The 23,510-nt window shown below is 32.8% G+C and overlaps 1 protein-coding gene across 1 annotated transcript; it reads right to left on the reverse strand.

Moving 5' to 3' along the window:
- Window positions 1–6,527: 6,527 nt before the first annotated feature.
- On the reverse strand, window positions 6,528–7,820 carry LOC18036725 (protein LURP-one-related 12). The gene is made up of 2 exons (XM_006427224.2): window positions 7,315–7,820; window positions 6,528–7,169 (listed from the first exon to the last, which is right to left on the reverse strand). The coding sequence occupies exons 1-2, from the start codon at window positions 7,546–7,548 to the stop codon at window positions 6,774–6,776; spliced, it is 630 nt and encodes a 209-aa protein (XP_006427287.1). The 5' UTR covers window positions 7,549–7,820; the 3' UTR covers window positions 6,528–6,773.
- Window positions 7,821–23,510: the final 15,690 nt, after the last annotated feature.

Here is a 23,510-nt window from a genome sequence, read left to right on the forward strand (position 1 = left end):
ATGGCATTACCCTGTAGCAGAACAAACCCTAGTTAGTAATAAATGCCGTGCTTTCCCCATCCTGCTCGAACATAGGGATTTGGTTGTGTCCCGAGAATGCGTCCATGAAGCTGAGCAGACCATGTCCAGCTGTTGAGTCTACAAGCTGGTCGATCTTTGGTAAGGGAAAGCTGTCTTTCGGGCACGCCTTGTTGAGGTCCGTAAAATCCACACACATCCTCCACTTGCCATTAGCCTTTTTTACTAACACCACATTCGATATCCACTCGGGATAATTGACTTCCCGAATGAACCCTGCTTTCAAGAGCTTCTCCACCTCGTTGTTTATAGCCTCATATCTCTCCTGGTTGAAGCACCTCCTTTTCTGTCTTACTGTCCGAGCACCTTTCTTTATTGCGAGCTTATGACATGCAACTTCAGGGTCGATCCCTGGCATATCTTCATGTGTCCAAGCAAACACATCTGCATGAGCCCGCAAGCATTGCACCAACTCCTGCTTCTGCTCTTCTTTAAGCCTCGATCCAATTCGAATCGTTTTTCCCGGATCTTCTGGTCCTAGGCTCATTGTCTCCAACTCCTCTATAGGTTCTTGTTGCCATTCTTGGCTCCCACTCGGGTATCAAGGGATGTTATTTGCATTGCTTCCCTTGCTGCCGATGAGTAACAGCTTCGTGCGATTCTCTGGTCTCCTCGTACCACCCCAACTACCCCATTCACCCGGTACTTGTGAGCTAGATAATGATTGGACAGCACTGCTTTGCTCATCCTCAGAAATGGCCGATCTAAGATCATCTGGTAAGGACCTTCTTCATCGACTACCACAAAATCTAGTATCATAGTCCTTTCCGTCAGGAAGCTTCCAATCGTGATAGACAGCTCGACCACACCTAGGGGGACCAGCTTTCCTCATTTAAATCCCTTCAAAGAGGTGTTGGTGTGCTCCAACCTCAAGTTTCCTATTCTCATCTCCTCCAAAGTCGACTTAAACAACACATCAACTGAGCTCCCTGTGTCAACCAGTATCCGATCAAACTTCTTGCTGGCAACGATGGCCTTGATGACTAAGGCATCCTCGTGTGGGTATAAAATCCCTTCTTCATCCTCATTTGTCCACATGATTGGCACTTACCTGAGTCTTGCTCGTTTGGCTGCTGTGGTGTTGAAAAATACCTTTTTACTAGTCATGGCATATCTAGCATAGTTCTTCCACGATCTGTTGGAATCTCCAGCCAATGTTGGGACCCCAGCAATCACCCTTACTGTAGGCTGCTCGTGCCTCAAGTTTCTGCCACTCTGCTCCCCTTCACATGTCGAGGCCACCATCGGAAAAGTCCCATCTATAAACTCGTCCAGGTATCGATTTCTCACCAAATCTTCGACCTGGGTCTTGAGATCTCTGCATTCTGTAGTGGTATGGTCATGAGTGCCATGGAACTTACAATAGCGTACCCTATCCCTCCTGCATGGTAGCTTTGTTATTGGGGCATGGAGGTACAGTAATCCCCGGTCCTTTATGGCCCCGTACATCTCGTCCAGGGGCATCTTCAAGGAAGTATACCGCCCATAGTCCTGGTTCTGGTCGATCATGTGCACTGCCCTTTCTCTGTTTGTGCCATTCTGAGTTGGAGGCGGTGGCAGCGCTTCTGGTCTGCTCCCCCTACTACCATAGGGGTGTGGGTGATGATGACTATATGCCGCGTCATGCCTTCTCCAAGGCTCTCTAGCTGGTGAGTAAGGAGGTTGCGCCCTGCTACACTAATACTGTGGTGGCCTCTGATGAGGCTAGTAAGCGATTACCCGACCTCCTATACCACTACCCGAGGCATAGTGATCCCTCCTCTTAATCGGCCCATTTCCTGGTACGGCTCTCTTCTCTTTTCTCTTTAATCCTTCCAGCTGGTCTGTCTTAATCCGTGCTGCCTTTTCCTCCTCGATTTCTATGTCTCTCTTAGCCTACTCGTAAGCAGCTGAATATGTCTGAATAGCTGGGCTTCTCAAGTTGTACCACAGCCGTCCTATCTTCACTCCTTCTTTCAATCCCCTTAATGCCTGAGGATGGTTGAAAGCTCCCAAGTCGAGGACAGCACGGTGGAACCTTTTGATGAACTCCCGAAGGGTTTCCTCCTCTCTCTACTTCATGCTCGTCAGCTCTATCATATCATCTTCCAGTGCCATTGCCCCACGAAACTGCTCTGTAAATTTCTGTCACATCTACTCGAAGGTTTTAATACTCCCCAAGGAAGTTTCCTGTACCACTCGCGTGCTCGTCCCTCTAGAGATAGTGGGAACACCCTACATCTTTGGGCTTGAGATAGTCCTTGCACCCCGGTTATGTCGTTGAAGCGCTCTATGTGCACCAACGAATCAGTTCGCCCCGAATATCTGAAGTTTGGGAGGCGAAAATCTCTTGGAATGACTGCCCTCGTGATCTCTGCCGAGAGCGGGGATTCCCCATCCAGCATTATCCTCCAACCAGGTGCTCTACTCCTTCCTTGCATATCATCAATTACCTGCGCTAATCTGCGCACTTCCTCCTCCAGCTGCACGGCACGACCAGGGTCACGTGCTGCAACTTGATCCCGTTCTTGCTCTATATCATGTAAATGTTGCCTGAGCTCTGTTTCCTCTGCATTCACCACCCCATCATCCTCATCAAAAATCTGTCTTCCTGGGGATTGTTCTTCTTCTCTATGAATTCCTCCCCGCAGAAATAATTTATCTCTCTCACCACCAAATCTCCTGGTGGTCTGACTTCTCATCACACCGTTGTGCCCTGGTGCCACTCCGCCACCTCTCACCCTTTCCTCATGGGTTCCCCTTCGTTCACTCCTTAGTTCATGTAGGATGGTTGTTAGGGTCTCCATCTGCTTTTCCATCCGTTCCATTCGGTCATGCATGGCATTTTCCCGTGCTTCGATGGCTATCTCCCTCAACGTCACGGATTCGTTAAGCCTCATATCACCTCCTTGTGCACTACTTCCTCCTACATCCATTGTTTCTTCTCTTGCTTTGCTTTTCCTCTCTCTGTCAACAGAAGCTTTTTTATCAGCTCCCCACAGATGGTGCCAAAATATTGATGCGAGATTCTGGTTACCCCCCGATCACGACCAGGATCTCTGCTCAACCAACTCTACCACGACCAGGATTTCTCCTCGTAGGACTTCTTCTCCAAAGGTTCTTGCGTGCACAGAAAAAGGTCAGTGCACGCCGGTTGTTTTCCCGGCGTAAACCTTCCGACACTCAAGTCAGAAATGAAAGTCTTTTGTTCCTGGGAACGTTGGCCACTAATCTTATGGCTTCCTTTTGGTACTGATTAGCCAGTGCTCTTTTTTTATCTCAGCTTTAATGTCAAAAATTCTAACTCTTTTACCTTCGTTGGCTACCTTTTTATAGACCTCTCTTGAATTCAGACCTTCCCTCCATTCACGCTCGTTATCCTACCACCTCTCGAAAGTGGATGCTCCATTTCTGTAATCGTGGGTGGTTGCGTGGCCTTCGTGCCTTGATTCTCGGATTGGAGAGCACGTCTCGCCAACTGTCGTTGACTGGGTCTCTTCGACTCAACCTTTAACACGAATGGCTTTATGTCTCTAACAGGAGATCGGCCTCGCGGATGACGTATTCGTGGACGAGCAGAATATTCTTGCTCCTGCTACTAGACTCTACTACAAGACATACTTGTTCGCGGGACCCTGTTACCAGATGTCTGCTCATCATTGTTGGCCCTCGCCGAAGTACATCCCCAAACAGAGTTTTTTTTTTTTTTTAATAGAGGGTCAATTCTTTTAAAATGACTTTAAAATTTGTTAAAAGGAAAAATGAACCCACAAAATAATAGGGAATGTTTTAAACGAAACTACAGTCTACAGACACACAGCGACAATTCCATCAAGCTTAATAATGAGTTCCATGGAACACCTGTCTTCTAATTTTTGGTTCTCTCTGCGGCAATTAAAATTCGACCACACAAACGAAAAGCATTACTAAACACACCACCAAAGATTCCAATTTAATTAGCAACTTCTTGTAAAAAAGTAATGTTATTTTATCCATTTTTTTTTCTTTTTCAGTCTAGGGGAAGAGTAGCACACTTTTTTAAATGCCTTTACCATATTTTGCATGCCATTGAAAGAAAATCTAGAAAAGACCGTATACCGACAAAGACTCGGATGAGTTATTCTGCTTAAATTGGCGGCACCACAAATTACAAAAGGTGAATCGATTACAAACAGATTAACTTTAGCAGTCCAACTAATGATTGAGTGACTTGTGTCGCTTTAATTTTGAAAATATGGCGTAATGGGAAAGAGACTTTCATTACTTTATGCGCAACGATCGAATTGCTTGTCAGGTCGCTTGATTTAACTCTTATGTACTTTTAAGTTTTATACCTTGTTTCTAGATTGCATTTTCCTATCTTGAGTAATTAAAAGATGATGTGATGTGGGAATTGATAACAATTAGTAGAAAAACTTGGCAACGGCAAAATTTCTCTAAATTAGAGCACAAATCACAACACATATATAAAATAATAAATAATTAAAAATATATTATAATTTTAATCGAATAGTTATGAAAACATATTTTATTTAAAAGTAATTTTAATATAATCAGACTCATTTCACTTTCATTTGATTCGTGATGGACAAATTAATTCTCGTCACATTTTTATAAAGAATAAAATAAAAGTTACAAATTGTAATAAATTGGATATTTTATTGATATACAAAGATTGATTCCATCAATCTTAGAATTAATTGGTAAAAATTTAGACGATCACTTTTAGTAACTAATTGTCTTTGTCTTTATCTTTGTTTTCATTCTTATTAATCCTCCTTCAAGCTGGTGGGTGAAAGTTATGGACTGAACCCCCAGTTTGACTTACGATGTTGTCAATCCTTGATTTTATTTAATAGTCTTCTTTTTAAGTGTCATGCAACAAAAAACGAAGCCATTCCTTTGAATCTTGTCAATTAGTTCTTCCAATTTGATATTGATTTTGGTTAGATAAGTAAATAAAAATGTACAAAGAATTTAATTAATTTCTAATAACTACAAATAGTTGTAATAAAAAACCACTTAATCAATTATTGATGAAGTGATGGGTAAAACACCTCCCCACATATTTTTGGATTGCAAATTGATCTTAACAAGTAGACTTACACCCCTTTGAAAAATTCTATATAATAATAATAATTAATAATAAATATGACAAAATACTAAATATAACAAATTTGGTGTATAGTATACATGCCAAAATTTCGGCCAGGAGTCTCTAGACTTCAAGTTTCATACGAATAGAAATTCTTTACGAAATATGTTTACAGAGGTTCTCGAATTTGCCATAAGATAGATCAAAATTCAAAAATTATGGCTTTGATACAAGGTTAGGTTAAAGAATTTGCCATGGGAATTGAGACGTCAATATCAACATGATCAAAATTTCAAAAATCGTGGGTTTGATGCAAGGTTAAAAGTTTTGGCATTCTCTCAAAGTCTCAATTTTTGTGTGCATTAATTTATGATTTCTCCGCAGTTTTTTCAGCTTCAAAGTTAGGGAATTTTTGTCTGCCTCGCCACCTAACATGAAATTGAAAATATGAAACAAAATTAATCAACTTCATTTTACAGCCACATAAAAAATATATACGTAATGCTTCAAAAATTAAAAACGTTCTAGTGGACTAGTGGTATTGAAAATGTTTCTAGTGGACTACTGGTATTGAAAATATACTAACTTTATGGGATTATAGCCACGATAAAACCTCTAAGAGTCAAATAGGTAACAATTTCCATTTTTCTTTTTCAAGTACGAAAATTTTGAATTCTGACCGTTAAATTCTCTCTTATCAACTCACTCCTTCGATTGTCATCTCTCAAGAGTTGATTGGTGACTTTACAAACAAATGCAGTACTAAATAAATTGCAACCACATGTAAGCCGCTCTTCACTCTTACGAGCAATACTCCTAACCACATGGAGAGAGGTTTATATTTATAATTAAGGATTAATTTTTTTCAATTATTTAAGATCAATTTTTTTAATATTATATAACACATCGTGCTACTGAAATCCAACATAGTAATAAATGCATATGGCTCATTGGGGAGACTTTGACCCTCTATCTTAGAATTAAGGTAAAGAAATGTCGACCATCTTAATCAAGAAATTATTGATATTTAACATCAAATTATATAAATTTAGAGTTCAAATATTCAAACTACGCTATCTCAGTTCTTTCCATGCGTTATTAGAAATTATTTTTTTTCCAATTATCTTAAATTATAATTAACCCATTCGAAGTTCAAAAATTCATACTACAGTACCACATAACTGATATATAAAGTCGTGATAAGTTTTTGATTGTAAATATTAACTGATTTGCAATGTAATATTAACAAACATAATTAAAAAACGAAAAAAAAAGAAGTAAACAAATAATTTTAAATGAACCTCCTGCATGCTACAAAAGATCCAAGCAACCATACCATTAATTAAAAAAAACAAAAAAACAAAATAAGGGTCCTAAAATAGAAAAATTAATAATGAAAGATAGCAATCAAGCCATGAAGCCAAGATCCGCAATTATGATATATACATATAACTCGTATGATAAAATATCTTGTTAATCATACAATAAAATACATAATAAACTGCACAAATAGTTATTGCTATATGATTTTCAATTAAAAAAGTGAGACTATAAAATACAACAAAATATCTCAAACCCCAGACAAAGAAGAAAGTTCCCCACCAAGCGACCGCCAGCCGACCTAATCCTCCGTGACCGGGTCCACCCGACCACCGTTACTTTCAACATAATTATCACCGTTGATCTGATCAAGGACCAATACCAAACCCATGGCAAAGGCTCCATCGAACCCAGGCTTCACGCTGAGTAAAAAGACGTCTTTGGCCAGCAGCACCTGCGTTGATGCATCCACTTTGCGTCTAATATCAGCCACCGATTCCTTCATCGCGTTGAAAATCGTGCAACTCCTTTGCCCGAAATTGCCCTCGATCCGGTACTCCTCTCCTGGATTCTCGTACATCTCGACAGTCACGCTGGACCGTCCGATTATCGAGGATCTACGCACGCTAAAAATCGGCTTTTGACCGTCCGTTCTCTCCCCAGAATATCCCTCCCACCGGTGATGCAAGCTCGGCCTCTGCTCAAGCCAAGAAAAAAATCCAGCATCGTCAAACTCACTGAGTAAACTCAGTTCATACAAATAAGAAAATTAAAATTAAAAAATCAATGCCCATAAATACAAGTAACGAAAAATCAAAAAATACCATTAATTGAAATTGTACCTTTCGTCTGACAGTGAGGAGGCACTTGCCGTGGGCGTCCATAAGAACGTGTTCATCCTTGTCACGGGTGTCGGGGCCGTACGAGTCAACACGGAAGACCAACTCACCTCTGCAGTTATAAACAGTGAAGCCGTCGTTTTGGAAAAACAGAGAGGTTTTAAAAACGGTGAGATGGGTTTCTTGTTTGTATATATACTCGTCGGCCACCAGCACCGCAGCCTGATCAGCTTTCATTATTATTTGTGATCTTTGATCTTCAAATGAATGAACGAACTGATCGGAAAAGTCTGAGCTTTTCACTCCAAGATTGGAACTTTCAAAGTTGTAAAGATTGCAGTAAACGGTGACGTACTGACGTTGAAATGAAGATTGATTACTGGGAGGATTTTATAGAGAGAGAAAGGAGAAAAGCGACGCGGACTGAAAACGGGGACACTGTAGCCTGCGCATGTGGTATATGCGAAATGCAATAATATCTGATTACGGGACATGGTGGGTATTGTTTATTTTGTATCACGTTTTTTTCAATTTTAGGAGGGCATTGATTTTGTCTCCCTAAATCTGGCCACGCTATGGGAGGCTCCAAAAATAAGGTAACTATCACGAATAAAAATGAATCGAATATGTGTGACTCAGGCTGCTTTAACTCGGGCTAACGAGTAGTTCTACGTTGGTGGGTCGAATTTTAGCAGATCCAGATTGGATCCATTTATTAACCGAATCAAAATATCATAATTTACATTTATTCTATTAGACAGTAAAGTTTTGTGAGTGTTGCAGGGATTATATACATATATATATCATTTGGGTATCTCTTCTTAGCATAAAATTAATATATAGCTTAATACTTTTATCAATAACATAATTAATTTCATAAATTTGTTCTTTCTATTGGTTTCTGCTTCATCAACCAAGAAAAATGAGCTTATATGACGAATTTTAATAAAATATTTTCGATTCAATTGTCGTTTAATATGATTGAGTTGGCTCAATTTTTGAACTCGGGTGAGTTGCATACATTTAGATAAGCATTCTAGGTAGGTGATATATATATATATATATGAAATCAAATCTGGGTTGGAGGTGTCATAAGAACAAAGGATGCCTTGCCCTTTAGATTTTGACAAAATCTTTGAATATTTAAATAAAATATTATAACTTAAATATAAAATTTTTTATTTAATCCCTGTATATTTCTTTCACAATTTTCATGCATGGGACTAGCCCTCATAAAGTTGGTGTCCCATCTTCCCCACGAATCAATCACATATTAAAAAGGAACATTAAAAGCAAAAGATTTGCATTTTCTTATTAAAAATAAATATGCAATTTTCAGTATTTGTACAAGTGAGCTTTGATCATATTTTAAATAAGCAAGTATGAAATTATTTTTTCTTTTTTAAAAAGCAAGTATATTTAAGTAATTCACGCAAATCTGCTGACGCATTCTCATTGATTTTATACAATTTTTCTACTTTTTTTTGTCTTAAAAAGAAAAAAAAAAAAAAGAAGCCCTTTTCTTTTTATTGAGGACATTATATAATAGTAGAATATTATTTCTTTTGTTTTTTTTTTTAAAAGTGTACTTATTTCAGGCCATGCATGATGTTGCATACAACCAAATAATAAAGCTTTAATTTTTCAATCATATGTGACAATAAAACTTTAAACAATCAAATATTGCGCAGCTCCATGGAATTGAATTTGATTTTATAGTGCCAAAAAAAGAGTGATATTTAAAACTTTAGGGATCAAGAAATGAGGTGATAATTAATTGCATTTAACTATTATCCTAAGATAAGAATTTAGTGATAAGTTGAGTTTTTATTAAGTACTGAATCAATGGTTATTCGATAAAATAAATAAATAATAAAAATTTAAAACAATTCTGACCATTAATTCAGTACTCAATAAAAACTTAATTCAGAATTAAATGCTAATCCACTATCCTACCTATAAATGTGATTATAATTCAATTATTTCGTCAATTGGTATATGAAGGCTGAGTATATGCATGTTCAACTACTATTATCCTATTCCTACCAACTTATTTCTAAATTCTTTACCAAATAATCCTTGTTAAAATAATTTAAAATAGTGTCTTCTTTAAGAATTCTTAATCACCAAACACCAAATGTATAATCGAGCACATTTTTAATTAGAATATTGGATGAAGAAAGAAATTACAAGAAATACAAATTAAAAATTGCATGTTAAATCCTTCCTCTGGTGGGTTTAAAAATGTAAATTCGTATAATGATAATGTCGTATCTGTAAAACAACACACTATATTGTAGTTATAGATATGCAAGAAATTTGTAATTTTCAACATGTGGACATCGCACTGAAGAACTGTTATAAATAATAATAATAAAGCTGCCATGATAGCTTTGAATAAATATCAAATAGACAAGTCATCACAATCACATTAACTATATTACATGTTTATAATAAGAATAATAATAGTAAAGCCTGTATTTATACATAATTATTTTATAAAATATACACACACACACACATACGTGATGCTAGAAGAAGAAGCAAATAATGAGCGGACACAGCAATGCCCACTGGTTGCCTGCCGCCAACAACATGTCAACATGCATGCAACACAACAGCGTGAAAAAGGCAAAATAATTATTCAAAACTTCAAGTCGCGATAAGTGGGTCCAATTTTCCACCGAAGGCCAAAAGCAATTGTTTCGCCACCACTCAGCGTCTGTCAAATCCACGCATGAAAAAGACGGAAAGATTCAAGAAAATGGCATAATGAAAGGATAAAATTGTGGTGCAACTATGGTATCGTGCCACAGTTGTACCCAATCGTTGTATTCTCACTTATTTAAATGGACTCTATTTATTTGAGTGGATTCAACGATTGGTGGAATTGTGGTACGGTACCACCCGTTGCACTGTAGCCTGACCCATAATGAAAATGATCAATGAATTGAAAGCCACAAAACGTGTTCAAATTATAAGTGGGTAGAATCAATTACGAGTCAAAGCACACTCCGTAAAATGTCAAGAGGCAAAGCCAGAGCCCGATCAAACTTGTGATATTAAGTCCCATCACCGCAACACACACTTCAAAGAAGCAGTAAAATCAGTTGAGCTGTTTGAAGCCTACCGTGTGGACGACGGTGCCCTTAATTAATTTAATTTTCATATCTGTATGCATATTAACTAATTTAATGGCGAAAATTATTTTTCAGATACGACGTACATGATCCAAATCTAGCAATTCACAAATACCAAACGGGTGAATTATTCCTCGTAAAAAAATAGTTAATTCAAACGGTGGAATTGTTTGAAAGAAAGCCCGAGCATATGAAGAATATGAAGTTAATAATATTTAATTCTAGAATGAGAGAATAATTTACAAACCACTAATTTCGTGAATTTTTTTATGATCAATATATCTATGTTGAATCCATCACTTCATTGGTAATAACTAATAAGTCTTTTTATTATTTTTTTTCTAGTAACAACATTTTTGTTACACTTTTAAATGTTGTGTTTTACGTATTAACTTTAAGACGTCAGTTTATTAATATATATATTAAAAGTAACAATAACCTGGGACTGACAAGACAAAATTTGTTAATTCCATTAATTTATTATTTGTTGCTTGCAGGAGGGGGATAAAACCTGTAAAAATCTTTAAAAGAAAGCGACTCGACACCAATTTTAATCATCCGTCCATGACCATGGGTCTTTGGTCCAATGGGAGCAGCCTTACATTTACAATGTTGAGTGCAAGGGTTCGAACATTAAGTGGAGACAGTCTCTCCCTTACGAAATGTGAGTGGAGCATGCACCCCTCGAATATTAGAGAGGGTTTAAAATATCTGGGCATATACTTCAGTATGTTAATGTATGATGGTAGTCCCAGTTATATAATATGATTGTAAATATTAATTGTAATGTCTGATGTAATGTCAGTAATATCTCTGTATAACAGACTTCAAAAAAAAAAAAATCATCTGTCCATGTTGCAACTTGCAAGTCGCAGTTTCGAATTGCTGGTCCAAACATTATTGTACTAATCAACAGTCGGGAGGACGTTTGCCAGCCAATTGCTAAGTTACATTATCCCTAGAATGAAAGTTTTTTTTTTTTTTGGTAGTGACTCAATTCCAACTTTCAAATTAGGCCTATTAGGATATTGCCTTTCGTGTCATAACTTGATTCTAATTTAGACATGTTAAGATATATATTGTTTTTTTTGGGTTTAGGTCCTCACAATTTTATTTTTAGGATCCTTATAATTTTATTCTATTGATTACCCCAAAATATATAATGTCAAATAAGACATAAAGTATTCATTATTTTTGTAAGATATAGCATATATTTTTGTGTCGTAACTCAAGTTCTAACTTAGATCTATTAAGATATTGTCTACTTTGAGTTTGGGTCTTTATGATTATTTTCAAGGTGTTTGTACACTCCAAAATATAAATTGTCAATTAAGATACGAAGTACACATTATTTATATTAAACTTTACTATATCCAAGTGATGTGAAATAGTACAATATTTGTAGAAATTTTCTTTTCTTTTTGATAAAAAATCCAAACTATCAAAGTAACCACAATAGGTGAAATTGGTTAAGTCCGACATTCTTTCTTTCCTTTTTTTTTTATAGTTTCATCTAGTAGGGTGAATTTAATATTGTTTTTGCTAATTTTAGCACAAAAGAAAAAAAAATGTGATTACAATACCAATCCTCTAAAATTGGCTTGTGGTATTTGAGCTTCTGGTTGACACTTGAGAGAGACATTTAAAGACCCTTAAGTGACACAAATTTAAGCACAAATAAAACAAGATGCAAATTGTAATCACCACTCTTCTTCACAGATCTGGTGGGGTGTGCGGGGGGCTTGTGGCTCTACCATTCCACTTGGTCTTGTGTTCGAGAAGACTGGTAGCTAGCTATTGGCACCCCTCTAAACAATTACCCTTTGCTACTACAAGTACTACTATCCACACAAAAATGAGGTATTTCAAAATACCTTTTTTCTTTTTTTCTTTCTTTTTTTAATTTCCCAAAACAAAGGCCACTGATTCACTATATAGAGCCTAAAATTCACAAAGGCCAAATTGTAATCACGTACTACCACCCTTGTTGTGGCTGTTCATCATACCGCATGACTGTTTATGCTTTCTTAGACTTCATTCATATATTCTGCAATTACAAATTAATTAGATTTTATCTCAGCTAATAAAGCTGTAATAGTGTAATTAAGTTGAGACAATATAGAATCTATTCCCAGCTAAGACAGTTGGCTCTACTCGACTACACTTATTTGTGGGAGAAAAATTTTTGTATTGAGATGCCAAATGCCATGACTCTAAGTCCCTTTTTGAGATTTGAGGTCGAGTAATTATAATTTAAAAATTACAATATTATACTGTTTGGTAAACACTAATTAAGTTGAAAAATCTATTATATCTTTAATAATTTTATTAAAATTATTATTTAAAAATTATATTTATTATTATTATTTTTTTTTTTCTAAACCACCTCTAACTTTAAAGTGTAATGGTGGCTGACACATGAGATTTTAGAGAGAATCAGATAAACACCCTTAACTCCTTTCAAGTGACACAGATTTTGAGCACAAATTAAAAAAGAGTTGATACAAACAGTAAACACTAATCTTCTTCGCTGATCTGGTGGTGTGTGGGCCTTACTGCTCTACTCCACTTGGAGTGTTAGATATTTAGCACCCCTCTAAACAGTTGTCCTCAGCTCCACTACTAGTACAACATTAAAATGAGGTAACCAAAAGCTACTAGCTACACAGTCCAATTAAATATACATAAATACATATACACACACATACATACATAATATTAGGGGATTTCAATATTTAGGTTCTAATTAATATGGTATTTATTAATTAAATAGTAAAATCAATTATTAAATAATTTTATATTCAACATCCAATAGATCTCACATAGTATTGAAACTGAAATTAGAATTTAAATATTGAGATCTCTAGTATTATTGTTATTTCATTATGAATTAATATATAAAATAGTAAATGAACTTTTTATATAGGAATTACATGATGATAAGTAAGGAAACTAATTGTTAACTGAAACTAAATGTTAAATTGTTTCCTTTATTTAACATTTTAAATTATTAATAGAGATGAACCAAACAAACTAGCAAATTTGTTCAGAAATATAATTAAGAAAATCAAAGAAATGTTTAAATTTGTGGTGATATTGACTTTTATATTACATGTAACAACTTTGTGAAATAGAGGTTGATGAATATTTTTAATTGATGTGTTCCGAAATTTTATTAAAAGCAAAAAAAAAAAAAGGCAAAAGAAATCGTCAACGCTCTTTGTGTCCTTAGTGGTCACAACTCACGAACGTGGGCACTAAGGTCGAAGGTTCAAAGGTTGACAGTAAAAGGAACTGTGAATAAGTTGTTTGAAAGAAGAGAGGTATTTGAAAATATCTCCCTTTTGCCTAATAAATCAAAATATAAAATCAAATTCGACCTTGATCTTCTCAAAATGAATTATTTTTCTTCTCATGTTTTAAGTATGTCAAAATCTCACTGTCATGAAGGGAAAAAAATGTCAACTTATAAATTTTTTGATAATTTTTTTTAACTCTTTATCATTGATAAAATCCGTTCGTTGTTGATCAACAAAATTTTCTACAATTAAAAATGTAAAAGACGTAGAAAAATGAAAATTGACATATCATTTTTAAGCATTTTTAATGGCAATACAGTTTTGATGGGTTTTTAAAATATTGAAGCAAAATTATTAATTACAACAAATATCACAGATATTTTGATAGTGTCACAAACTAAAAATTCTCATAACTGTTTTAAATTTTATCAAACACTTAAATGGAGAAAGATGAGTAATTATTTTTCTTTGCGTTCATTTGTGTTGGACTTTAATTGTGCATGTATTTTCATAAGTTTATATACATATTTACAAATTGTTATATAACATTAACAAAAATTATAACCACTTAATTATTACTAAAAAAATAAGTAAGTAGAATTAGAATTTGACACGGTCTTTCAAAAAATAATTTTTAGATAATTTTATTCTTAAATTATTTTTATTTCTTTTGACTTGTTATCATAATTTATTTTAACTAAATAAAAAGTAGTAGTTGCATTTAGTTTAGGTGTAAGTTCATTTTGTTTACTTAACTTGTTCTAAGATTTAATGAATCGATGTGCTTGTATCCAATGTAGAGATTCCTTTTTACATACCTACATATCCGATGTATAGATATTCATTTTTTTCCTTAATTTTAAATGCGTGGGGTCAAGTTTATAATGTATGTGTCGGTTCACACAAAATGAAAAAAACGTAGTCGCTCATTACCAATCTTCACACGGACAGGGTGGAATGAGGCTTATACATATATATCCCAGTTCACTTGTTCTTTGGTTCGAGATGATTGGTACCTCTCCATTTTCTATCCTTATAAAACCCTTTACATTTAATTGAGGTATTCTAAAATACCTTCCTTTTATTATAAAGATTTAATTGAGGTATTCTAAAAGCATGACCAGTGCACTTGTATTAAGACGTACACTGAGACTCGGTTTAGTATTGAGGTATTATAATGATGAACATATAATACATATATATTTTATCCTTAATTATATAATTGCTAGTTATTTTTATTTGTTATTTTTAATTAATTGAATTGCTTTATTGAATAGGGAATTAATTAGAGATTATAGATAAAAAGGACACGACAAAGTTCAATTTGCAAGCATTAAAGATTAATTGATTTGGAAGCAATTAGACATACATGTATGTGGAAGTGAAGCGGAGGAAGAAGCCAATAAATTAATGATCCAGCACATGAAGAAGAAATTAACCACAACATAGGTGGCTTTTGCTTAATTGGAGTGCACATGCATGGCATTGCAATAAATGGAAAGCAATTTAAAGGAACCCGCACTTGGCTTTCAAAAGTGGAAAGTAATGGCTTATGGTGGTGTTAATTTGGAGGATTTGTTCTATAATTGGAAAATGATTTATTTAGAATTGTTGGAGGATTCGGTGGTCAAGCACTATAAAAGCCGAATTTTGGGTTTTGCAGAGGAGAAGCCGCAAGACAGAGAGAAGAAAAGGAGCAACAGCGTATCAATTTTCACATGGCTGGTTTTATTTTATTTGCTGCTCCCAATTCAAGTATGTTTAGCTAATTTTCTTATATTGAGATTAATGATGAAATCTTATTGAATGAAATAATTATCTTTTTATTTAATTAATTCTCTACATGTGTGCTTTAATGTTTATAATTCTTGTTTCACATGATTAATTAGATGTTATTAAATTCTTTTCACCAATTTTGTTATGCATTATTGATTGTTAAGATTAATATTTGATTAAATTTGTTCTTGGATTTATAAAGTTTATACATGAATATATTTAATTCTGTGTCTTTCATTAAATTGTTTACATAGAGTACTTAAGAAAACTTTGACTATTTATTATTCAATATGTTTACATGGGATGCTTAGATATCATACTATTAAATTGGATGTTATCAAGTTCTTTTCACCAATTATGTCATGCATTATTAATTGTTAAGATTAATATTTGATTAAATATGTGTTTGGATCTATAAAGTCTATATATGAATATAGGGAGATTGCCAATTTCCTCATATAGTAATCAACATATACCATTTTCCTCCTGCTGTTTTTATAATGGCTAAAAAACCTCCATGATAGCATAAGTTTACGATATTACCCTTATTTTCAACTACTCTTTTATTTATATTTATTATGAATTAAAAAAATGCCGTGAAGAGAAACTAATTAAAAAATTAAGCATTAAAAACAAGAAATATATGTTTTGCTATGAGCAAAAAATTTAATAATAAATTTTTTTTCTTGTACTTATTTATTTTGTGAAAATTTTTCTTATAATAAATATATAAGAAAATTATTATAAAATGATAAAAAAAACTATTAGAAGAAAACTTGAATGAAAAATTAAAATTTATTATAAGATAAATAATAAAATTTTTTGCCTATACTTTTTACATTTATTTAAAAATATTACACCGTGTTTATTATAAGAAAATATTCACAAAATAAATAATTATAAGAAAAAAGTGTTACTATTAATTTTTTTGCTCATATCAAAACATATATTTCTTATTTTTAATACTTAATTTTTTATTTAGTTTCTATTCATGTAATTTATTTAAATTTATAATAAATGTAAATAAAAGAGTAGTTGAAAATAAGGGTAATATTGTAAACTTATGTTGTCATGGGGGTTTTTTGCCCATTATAAAAACAGTAGGGGGTAAATGATATATGTTGATTACTATAGGGGGAAAAGTGACAATCCCCCTATGAATATATTTGATTATTGTCTTTCATTAAATTGTTTACCCAGAATGCTTAGGAAAACTTTAACTCTTTGTTATTCAATATGTTTACATGAGATGCTTAGATATCATACTATTAAGTAGAAAAAGAACCTACACAAGATTAATTTTAATTGGGCTTAATTGTTATATCCATGAGATGACATAAATTGACTTCGAGTTATCACTCTAAAACTGGGGATTAATTAATAATTAGGTACTAGTTGAATAGTAGTGGATTCTGAAACCTTGGTAATTTTTTTTCTTATTGAATTCTCCTTTGTTTTAATTGTTTTATTAGTTTTATTTCTCTTACAAATTCAAATTGCTCAACTAGGATATAATTAATATTAATTTTAGATTTAATTAGACTTTTCAATTTATAGCAACCCCTGTGGGTTCGACCTCGTTACCATTATTCTATTTCTAGATTCGTCCGCTTGCAAGTATATTAAAATTTTTCACACAACATATAACTTAGCAATAGTGATAAAAAAATTATAATTATAAAATAAAAACTTAGTTTTTAGCAAATATTATTTGTAAATAATACTTTGGATAAAAATAATAAAGATATTATAAATTTTTCATCACATAAATGGTGGATTAAATTAACTTAATTTAACTTATAAGTTACAACAACTAGTGTTTACCCAATACTTTAATATTATAACTTAAAAAAGTATAACTACCGACCTCAATACTAAAATTTTTTACAAATTATGTTAAAAAATTTGCACTCGTGACCCATGAGGGGACTTGACTGCAGTAAATAGAAAGTAATGTGAAAAGTCGCCACCACTCTGTCTGCAGACTCGGTGGTGCGGTGCTTATAGAACCACTCCACTTGGTCTGTTGGTTATGCGTCCGAGAGAATTGGTAGCTTTTAAGCACCCCTCATAAGATTCCGCCTTAATACTCCTTTCCACTTTAAATGAGGTATCCTAAAATACCTTCTTTTTTATGAAAGAAATATATAAAAGTAAAAGCTTATTGTTAATATTTAAACTTAACAGAGAAACAATGCATAATTAGTATTGTATTGTGTAGGGGTAACACAAACTGTATAAAATGAAAAAAACAGCTAATTTTTCTGTTACCTATCCTCTTTATGGGCTGGATGGTCTGGGGCTTTTGTTCCATTTCACTTGGTCTTATGTTCAAGAGGATTTCTATCTTCTAAATTCTAATCATGAAACCCCTTAATTATATAACTTTAGTTGAGGTATTCTAAAAAACCTTATTTTTACTATGAAGGCTTTTATAAGCCAACTAAAGTGGGATCGACTGAAAGTCACGGTGATCGTTCAAATTTTTTTATACATTAATGAAGCCTTTGAAACCAAAAAAAAAAGTCATTAAAAGAGAAATTAACAAACAATTAATGTTGGAAAAATGAGTTTATTTTTTCCCCAAGACAATTCAAGTTAATTTATGGGGCCTGCAAGTACTAAAGTCTATCAATCGTTTTGTTATAATATGATTTAGAGGGTTTGCTCCCCAGTTCGAGTCGCAGGGAAGTCGCCTTTGTTAGGAGAACCTGTGCCTCTCGGTTCGAGCGGGGACTTCTAGTCTGAGTTGTGGTACGAGCTTAAAAATACCTCCCACAGTTGGGGCCCTCCCTAAAATACCTCGTGGTCAAAACTAAAAAAAAAAAAAATTATATGATTTAGAGGGTTTTCCTGCAGACTATATAGGTTAAAAATTTGCACCAACTAGAGAGGTGAGGTCAATCCTACACAATTGAAAAGTATATACGCTTATTAATATTTAGATAAATATAATCATTTTACGTACTTTTGTTAGTGAAGATTGTTTTTTTAAATTGAGTCCCTTGAATGATAGAACAAATAAAAATAGATTTGTGAGCAAATAACCAATCTTTTGTAGGGATCAGCTCGTGTGGTGCTTATTGTACCACTCCTCTTGGTCCTGGGTTCAGAAATACTGGTAGCTATTTGCTATTGCTACCACCCTCCAAAAACATGTCTCCAGTTAACATTAAATGAGGTATTCTGAAATACCTTTTTTTAATGAAAAATGATAATTATAATAATAACAACTAAGAGAAAAATAAGACACAATTTTAGGATTTCTTTGTAATTAAAAATATATACACGCATAATAATGAGATCAAGCAACTAATGAGTTGACGAGTAGTACTGATGGCAGATAATAGTAATAGCTTAAATTAATATATGTAAATAATAGCATAAACATGTCTTTAACTTACAAGAAAGCAGCCGTTTCAATTATGGTGTGTTTATTTATAGGATAGATAATTAAAATTGGGAATGTGATTGAATGATAGTGTTTATTATGAGAATTAATATAAGAAAAAATGATAAATTCTTCTTACTGTTTGTCAAAAGTAATCATCTCTTTTCTTATATTTTAAATCTGTCAAAATCTCCCTATCATTAAAAAAAAATGTATTAACTATCGACTTTTTGTGTTTTTACTCTTTTAATATCAATATGGTAAGAACTTCTTTGCTGATCAATAAAATTTTCTACGATTAAAATCATAAAAGACACAGAAAAATGAAAATTGACATATCATTTTTAATGGCAATATATTTTTGATGGGTTTTTGAAATATCAGAAGAGGAATTATTAATTGCAACAAACAGCATGAGGATTTTGATAGTGTTACAAACAATAATAATAATAATAATAATAATAATAATAATAATATTTATTATTATTATTATTATTATTTAACGTTTCAAAAAGTGCAAAAGTAAAATAATTTGTAATGTTTTTAGATAAATAAGTATTTATAACAACTTTTGCACCAGCTCTCGTTATATGGCTTTGTGGTATGTTACTTGATGCTTATCATATCACAAGTCATCGCTTCGAGTAGAGCTAGTAGCTTAAGCAACAACAAACAGAAACAGAAGCAATGCGATTAATTGCTCGTCAATTGGAGGTATTACAAAATACCTTTCTTTTGTTACAAATGCTTATTTATTTTCTATTCCGACAAAAATATACCTACGTAGATATACTTTGCCCTCTTCAAAAAAAAAAAAAAAAAAAAGGATAGATATACTTTGCCCGTGGAGGCCTGTAATACTCTTTTTAAAACTTATTTTCTCCTCTGTTAGGCGGCGTTTTTTTTTTCTTTTTTTTTTATTATGAAATCTTAACAAATCTGAATTACTCTCAATTTTAAATAGAGCTGAATATCCGAATCTAAATAATATGTTTATTTCTTGGTCTGTATCGCTACAAATAAATATTAAATTATTTGTTTTTTAACTTAAAAAATAAAAAAACTAGTATTTTTACATTTGTGCCTTTTCAAATTATAAATGTTAAACAAATAATAAACATCTCAAAGAATGTAAATATGATAATATACTATCATAACATAAATCATGTTCAATTAAATAAAATCCTTTAATATTCTAAATTAGTATATGTTAAACAATTCTATTCTAGTTTATGATGCTTTTATATGAAAAATATTCACAAAAAATTATGAAGATATATAATGCTAATTTGAAGAAAATAAGAAGATAAAAATAATAATAATAGTCTACCACTATATTATCACAAGTTATAGAAATGGATTAATAATTAGGTAAGGATGAAAATTAAATAAAAAATATTATTAATAATTAATAATTTAATATTAATCATTAAATTTCAATTAGGTAAGGATGGAAATTAATTAATTATATAAGGATATTTTTGAGAATATATGTTAATTATATCAATAAGAATTTTTAGATTAAGTAAAAAGTTAAAAAAAAATTAGTTTAATAACTTAATAACTGAAATTTTTCCTTAAGTTGAAAAAACAAATAAACTTAAAGAATTAACTGATTAAAATTAAGTTAATTAATTCATTAAATAAAAAAACAAACAAACTAACAACCCTTACTCTAACAAAAGTGCAAAATACCCACGAGTTGAATTTCAATTCTGGAGTTTTATTTCTCATTTGGAAAATATTACACCAAATCGTTGTTTATTATGCATTAAACAAAAGTAGGTACGATTACAGTACAAAAATTATGAAGATATATAATGCTAATTTGAAGAAAATAAAAAGATAAAAATAATAATAATAGTCTGTTTCTTTTTATATTCTATCGGTCTATACAAATTATACATAAAACTAAAAAGATGCGTCTGTTCGTTACTAATCCTCTTTGATAGATCGGTGGTGTGGGGCTTTTATGTTCCAGAGCACTTGGTCTCAGGCTCGAGAGGATTGGTATCTATCTATTTTCTATCTGATCAAAAACCCCATTACCTTGATTGAGGTATTCTAAAATACCTTCCTTTTACTATAAAAGCTCAAAGCTCTATTTTCTTCCCTTCTCCAAATTGGAGATATTAAGCATGATCACCACACAGGTCTCAAGAGTCAAGACATACATTGAGGAATTAACAAATAATGAACAAATGATATTGGAAATATGAGTGCTTTTTTTTTTTTTAATAATCCAAGTTAATTTAGGGCTCACAAGTAGAGCTGACAAAATTTGACATGACGTGATTACTTAAAACGAACACAATACGAATAAATTGGTATAAGCTGTCAAATTTGACACGATTATTAAATGGGCTGGATCTAGGTTGACACGATTTTTTTTGTGTTGGGTTAAAATTAAAGGTTTTGGCCTATTTATCCAATTAATGACATGATTATATTTTTCATTTTAAATTTATTTGTAGATTTTTATCATCAACTCAAATATTGAACATGATTTTTTTTTTTTTACTTTTTTGGGAGGATGAACATATAAATAGTGTTTAATTTATAAAATTTTATATAGATTTAAACTTTAATAGTATAAATGTATAATTAAAATATATAGGAAATGGAACCAAAAGCTCGCCAAAATTAATTTATTTTTGGGATTCAAGGTACCTCACTTAATGATGGTATGGGGGCTGTTTTGGGCTTCAAAGAAGGTAAAAAAGAATGGGAAAGGGGTTGATAATGGTGAGAGATCATATGTGGGGTGAGATTGCTTAAAATAGCGTCTTTGGACCTGTAAAATAACAAAATGAGATTAGAGGTGGAGCCGGCAATTATTGGCGACCACACTTCGACGCTCAAGTAAGCTATTTAAACTTTTATGCAGTTGAGAGCTTGCAAGCTCTCTCAAATTGGAGGCTGGAGGTTGAAGAAGACCTCAGCCCTTCATTTTGTGCGTGTTTTTTGTAACGAGTGTGTGAAAGATAGGACATTATTACCTTTATATAGTACACCCTAGGTACTCTGCTACGTGGCACATTTTTAGTGGTGATTCTACTGTCATTTCTGAATTCACACGATCTTTTACCTTCATAATGACTTCTTGGACTGTTATGGGCATGCTTGAAGAGTAAGGAGGTAGTTTTGGCAGGCTTTGTCGTTTTGTGTACATGGTGTACACTACATGTGGTTTAGGTTGCCTTTGTAGAAGTTGTCTGGACAGCTACATGTGTGACAATTAAAGACCACTGTCCTTTGCATGCTACTTTTGGCTTTTTGCAGGCATAACAGCCAACTGTCCCCCCTTTTCTCACAAGATATTCCTTATTTGATTTTTTCCAAATCAAATATTCTCTTTTGGTGATAAAGATAGCATATGTGATATATATTTTTGGTTTTGGATGTTTTCTTTAATACTTTAATTTTGTCATAACGTATCCAGCGTATCAACTCGGTCAACAGGTGGAGTTGGTATAGGTTGGGTACCCCATGAGGGCAGTCACCAAAACCTACTCATGGACACTTGGCACTTTATTTTTTATTCTCTATTTATTCCCCCCCCCCCTCCCCACACATAAGTGGGTTATTGGGTAACCCATTTATTTTTCGTGTTAGGTTAGAGCTACAATATTTTGATACGATTATCAAATGAGTCGTGTTTAGGTCGATTTAAATTTGACACGACACGAAGTTGACGCAACACGAACATACCTTGGAGGCCTGTTTTGCCAGTTCTACTTGCAAGTAGCAATTAAATGCAATTTTTATTAAAAAAATTGTTATAATCTACAATATTAAGATATCGGTGCTGTTTAATTGATTTTCTTATATATACTCTTATTTTTATTATACAACAATTATGGGAATTATAAAAAAAAATCGAACCTTTTTGTCTTTTTACTCTTTCACCACTAATGTGATAAAATCCACTATTAATCAATAAAATTTTCGATGACTAAAATCATAAAAGATACAAAACAAAAATGAAAATATATCATTTTTAGTGCCAAGATAGTTTTGATGAGTTTTTAAAATATCGGAAGAGAAATTATTAATTGCAACGAACAACTTGGGGATTTTGATAGTGTTACGGACCAAATATTTCCACAGCTCTTAAAATTTTGTACAACACTTAAATGGAGAAAGATACAAGAGCTAAGTATAATTACATAATTATTTTTATTGACAAATAATTAATTATTCACAAATTTGGGATGTGCAGCACTACTCTTTTAGTTAGATTAACAGTATTTAATAGAATAATTTTTCAATTAAGGACCTTAATCGTATTACAGTGATAGCTAAATTAAAAAGTAAAATACACAAACATTAATACTGGAGATCTAACGAGTACGATTCTAACGTTTTGTGCCCTTAGAGACATAAGGGAATTTGTTTTAGACAAATAGAAAATAAGTGGTCAGCTCTCACGGGCATCTTCAAGCACTCGGTGGTGTGGTGCTTGTAAAGCCGTCCCACTTGGTCTTGTGTTCGAGAGAGCTGGTAGTTTTTTAGCACCCCTCATTAAAATTCCTTCTTAAAAGTCCTTTTCACTTTAAATAAGGTATTCCAAAATACCTTCTTTTTTACGAA

Source organism: Citrus clementina, unplaced genomic scaffold, assembly GCF_000493195.1.
Source record: "Citrus clementina cultivar Clemenules unplaced genomic scaffold, Citrus_clementina_v1.0 scaffold_7, whole genome shotgun sequence".
NCBI classification, from domain to species: domain Eukaryota; kingdom Viridiplantae; phylum Streptophyta; class Magnoliopsida; order Sapindales; family Rutaceae; genus Citrus; species Citrus x clementina.

Bases quoted from the DNA above. Each gene is read 5' to 3' on its own strand.
- LOC18036725 (XM_006427224.2), bottom strand. From the start codon at position 7,548: ATGAAAGCTGATCAGGCTGCGGTGCTGGTGGCCGACGAGTATATATAC. The intron at 7,170-7,314 runs GTACAATTTCAA...TGGCTTGAGCAG, and splicing joins TCCTCACTGTCAGACGAAAG to AGGCCGAGCTTGCATCACCG.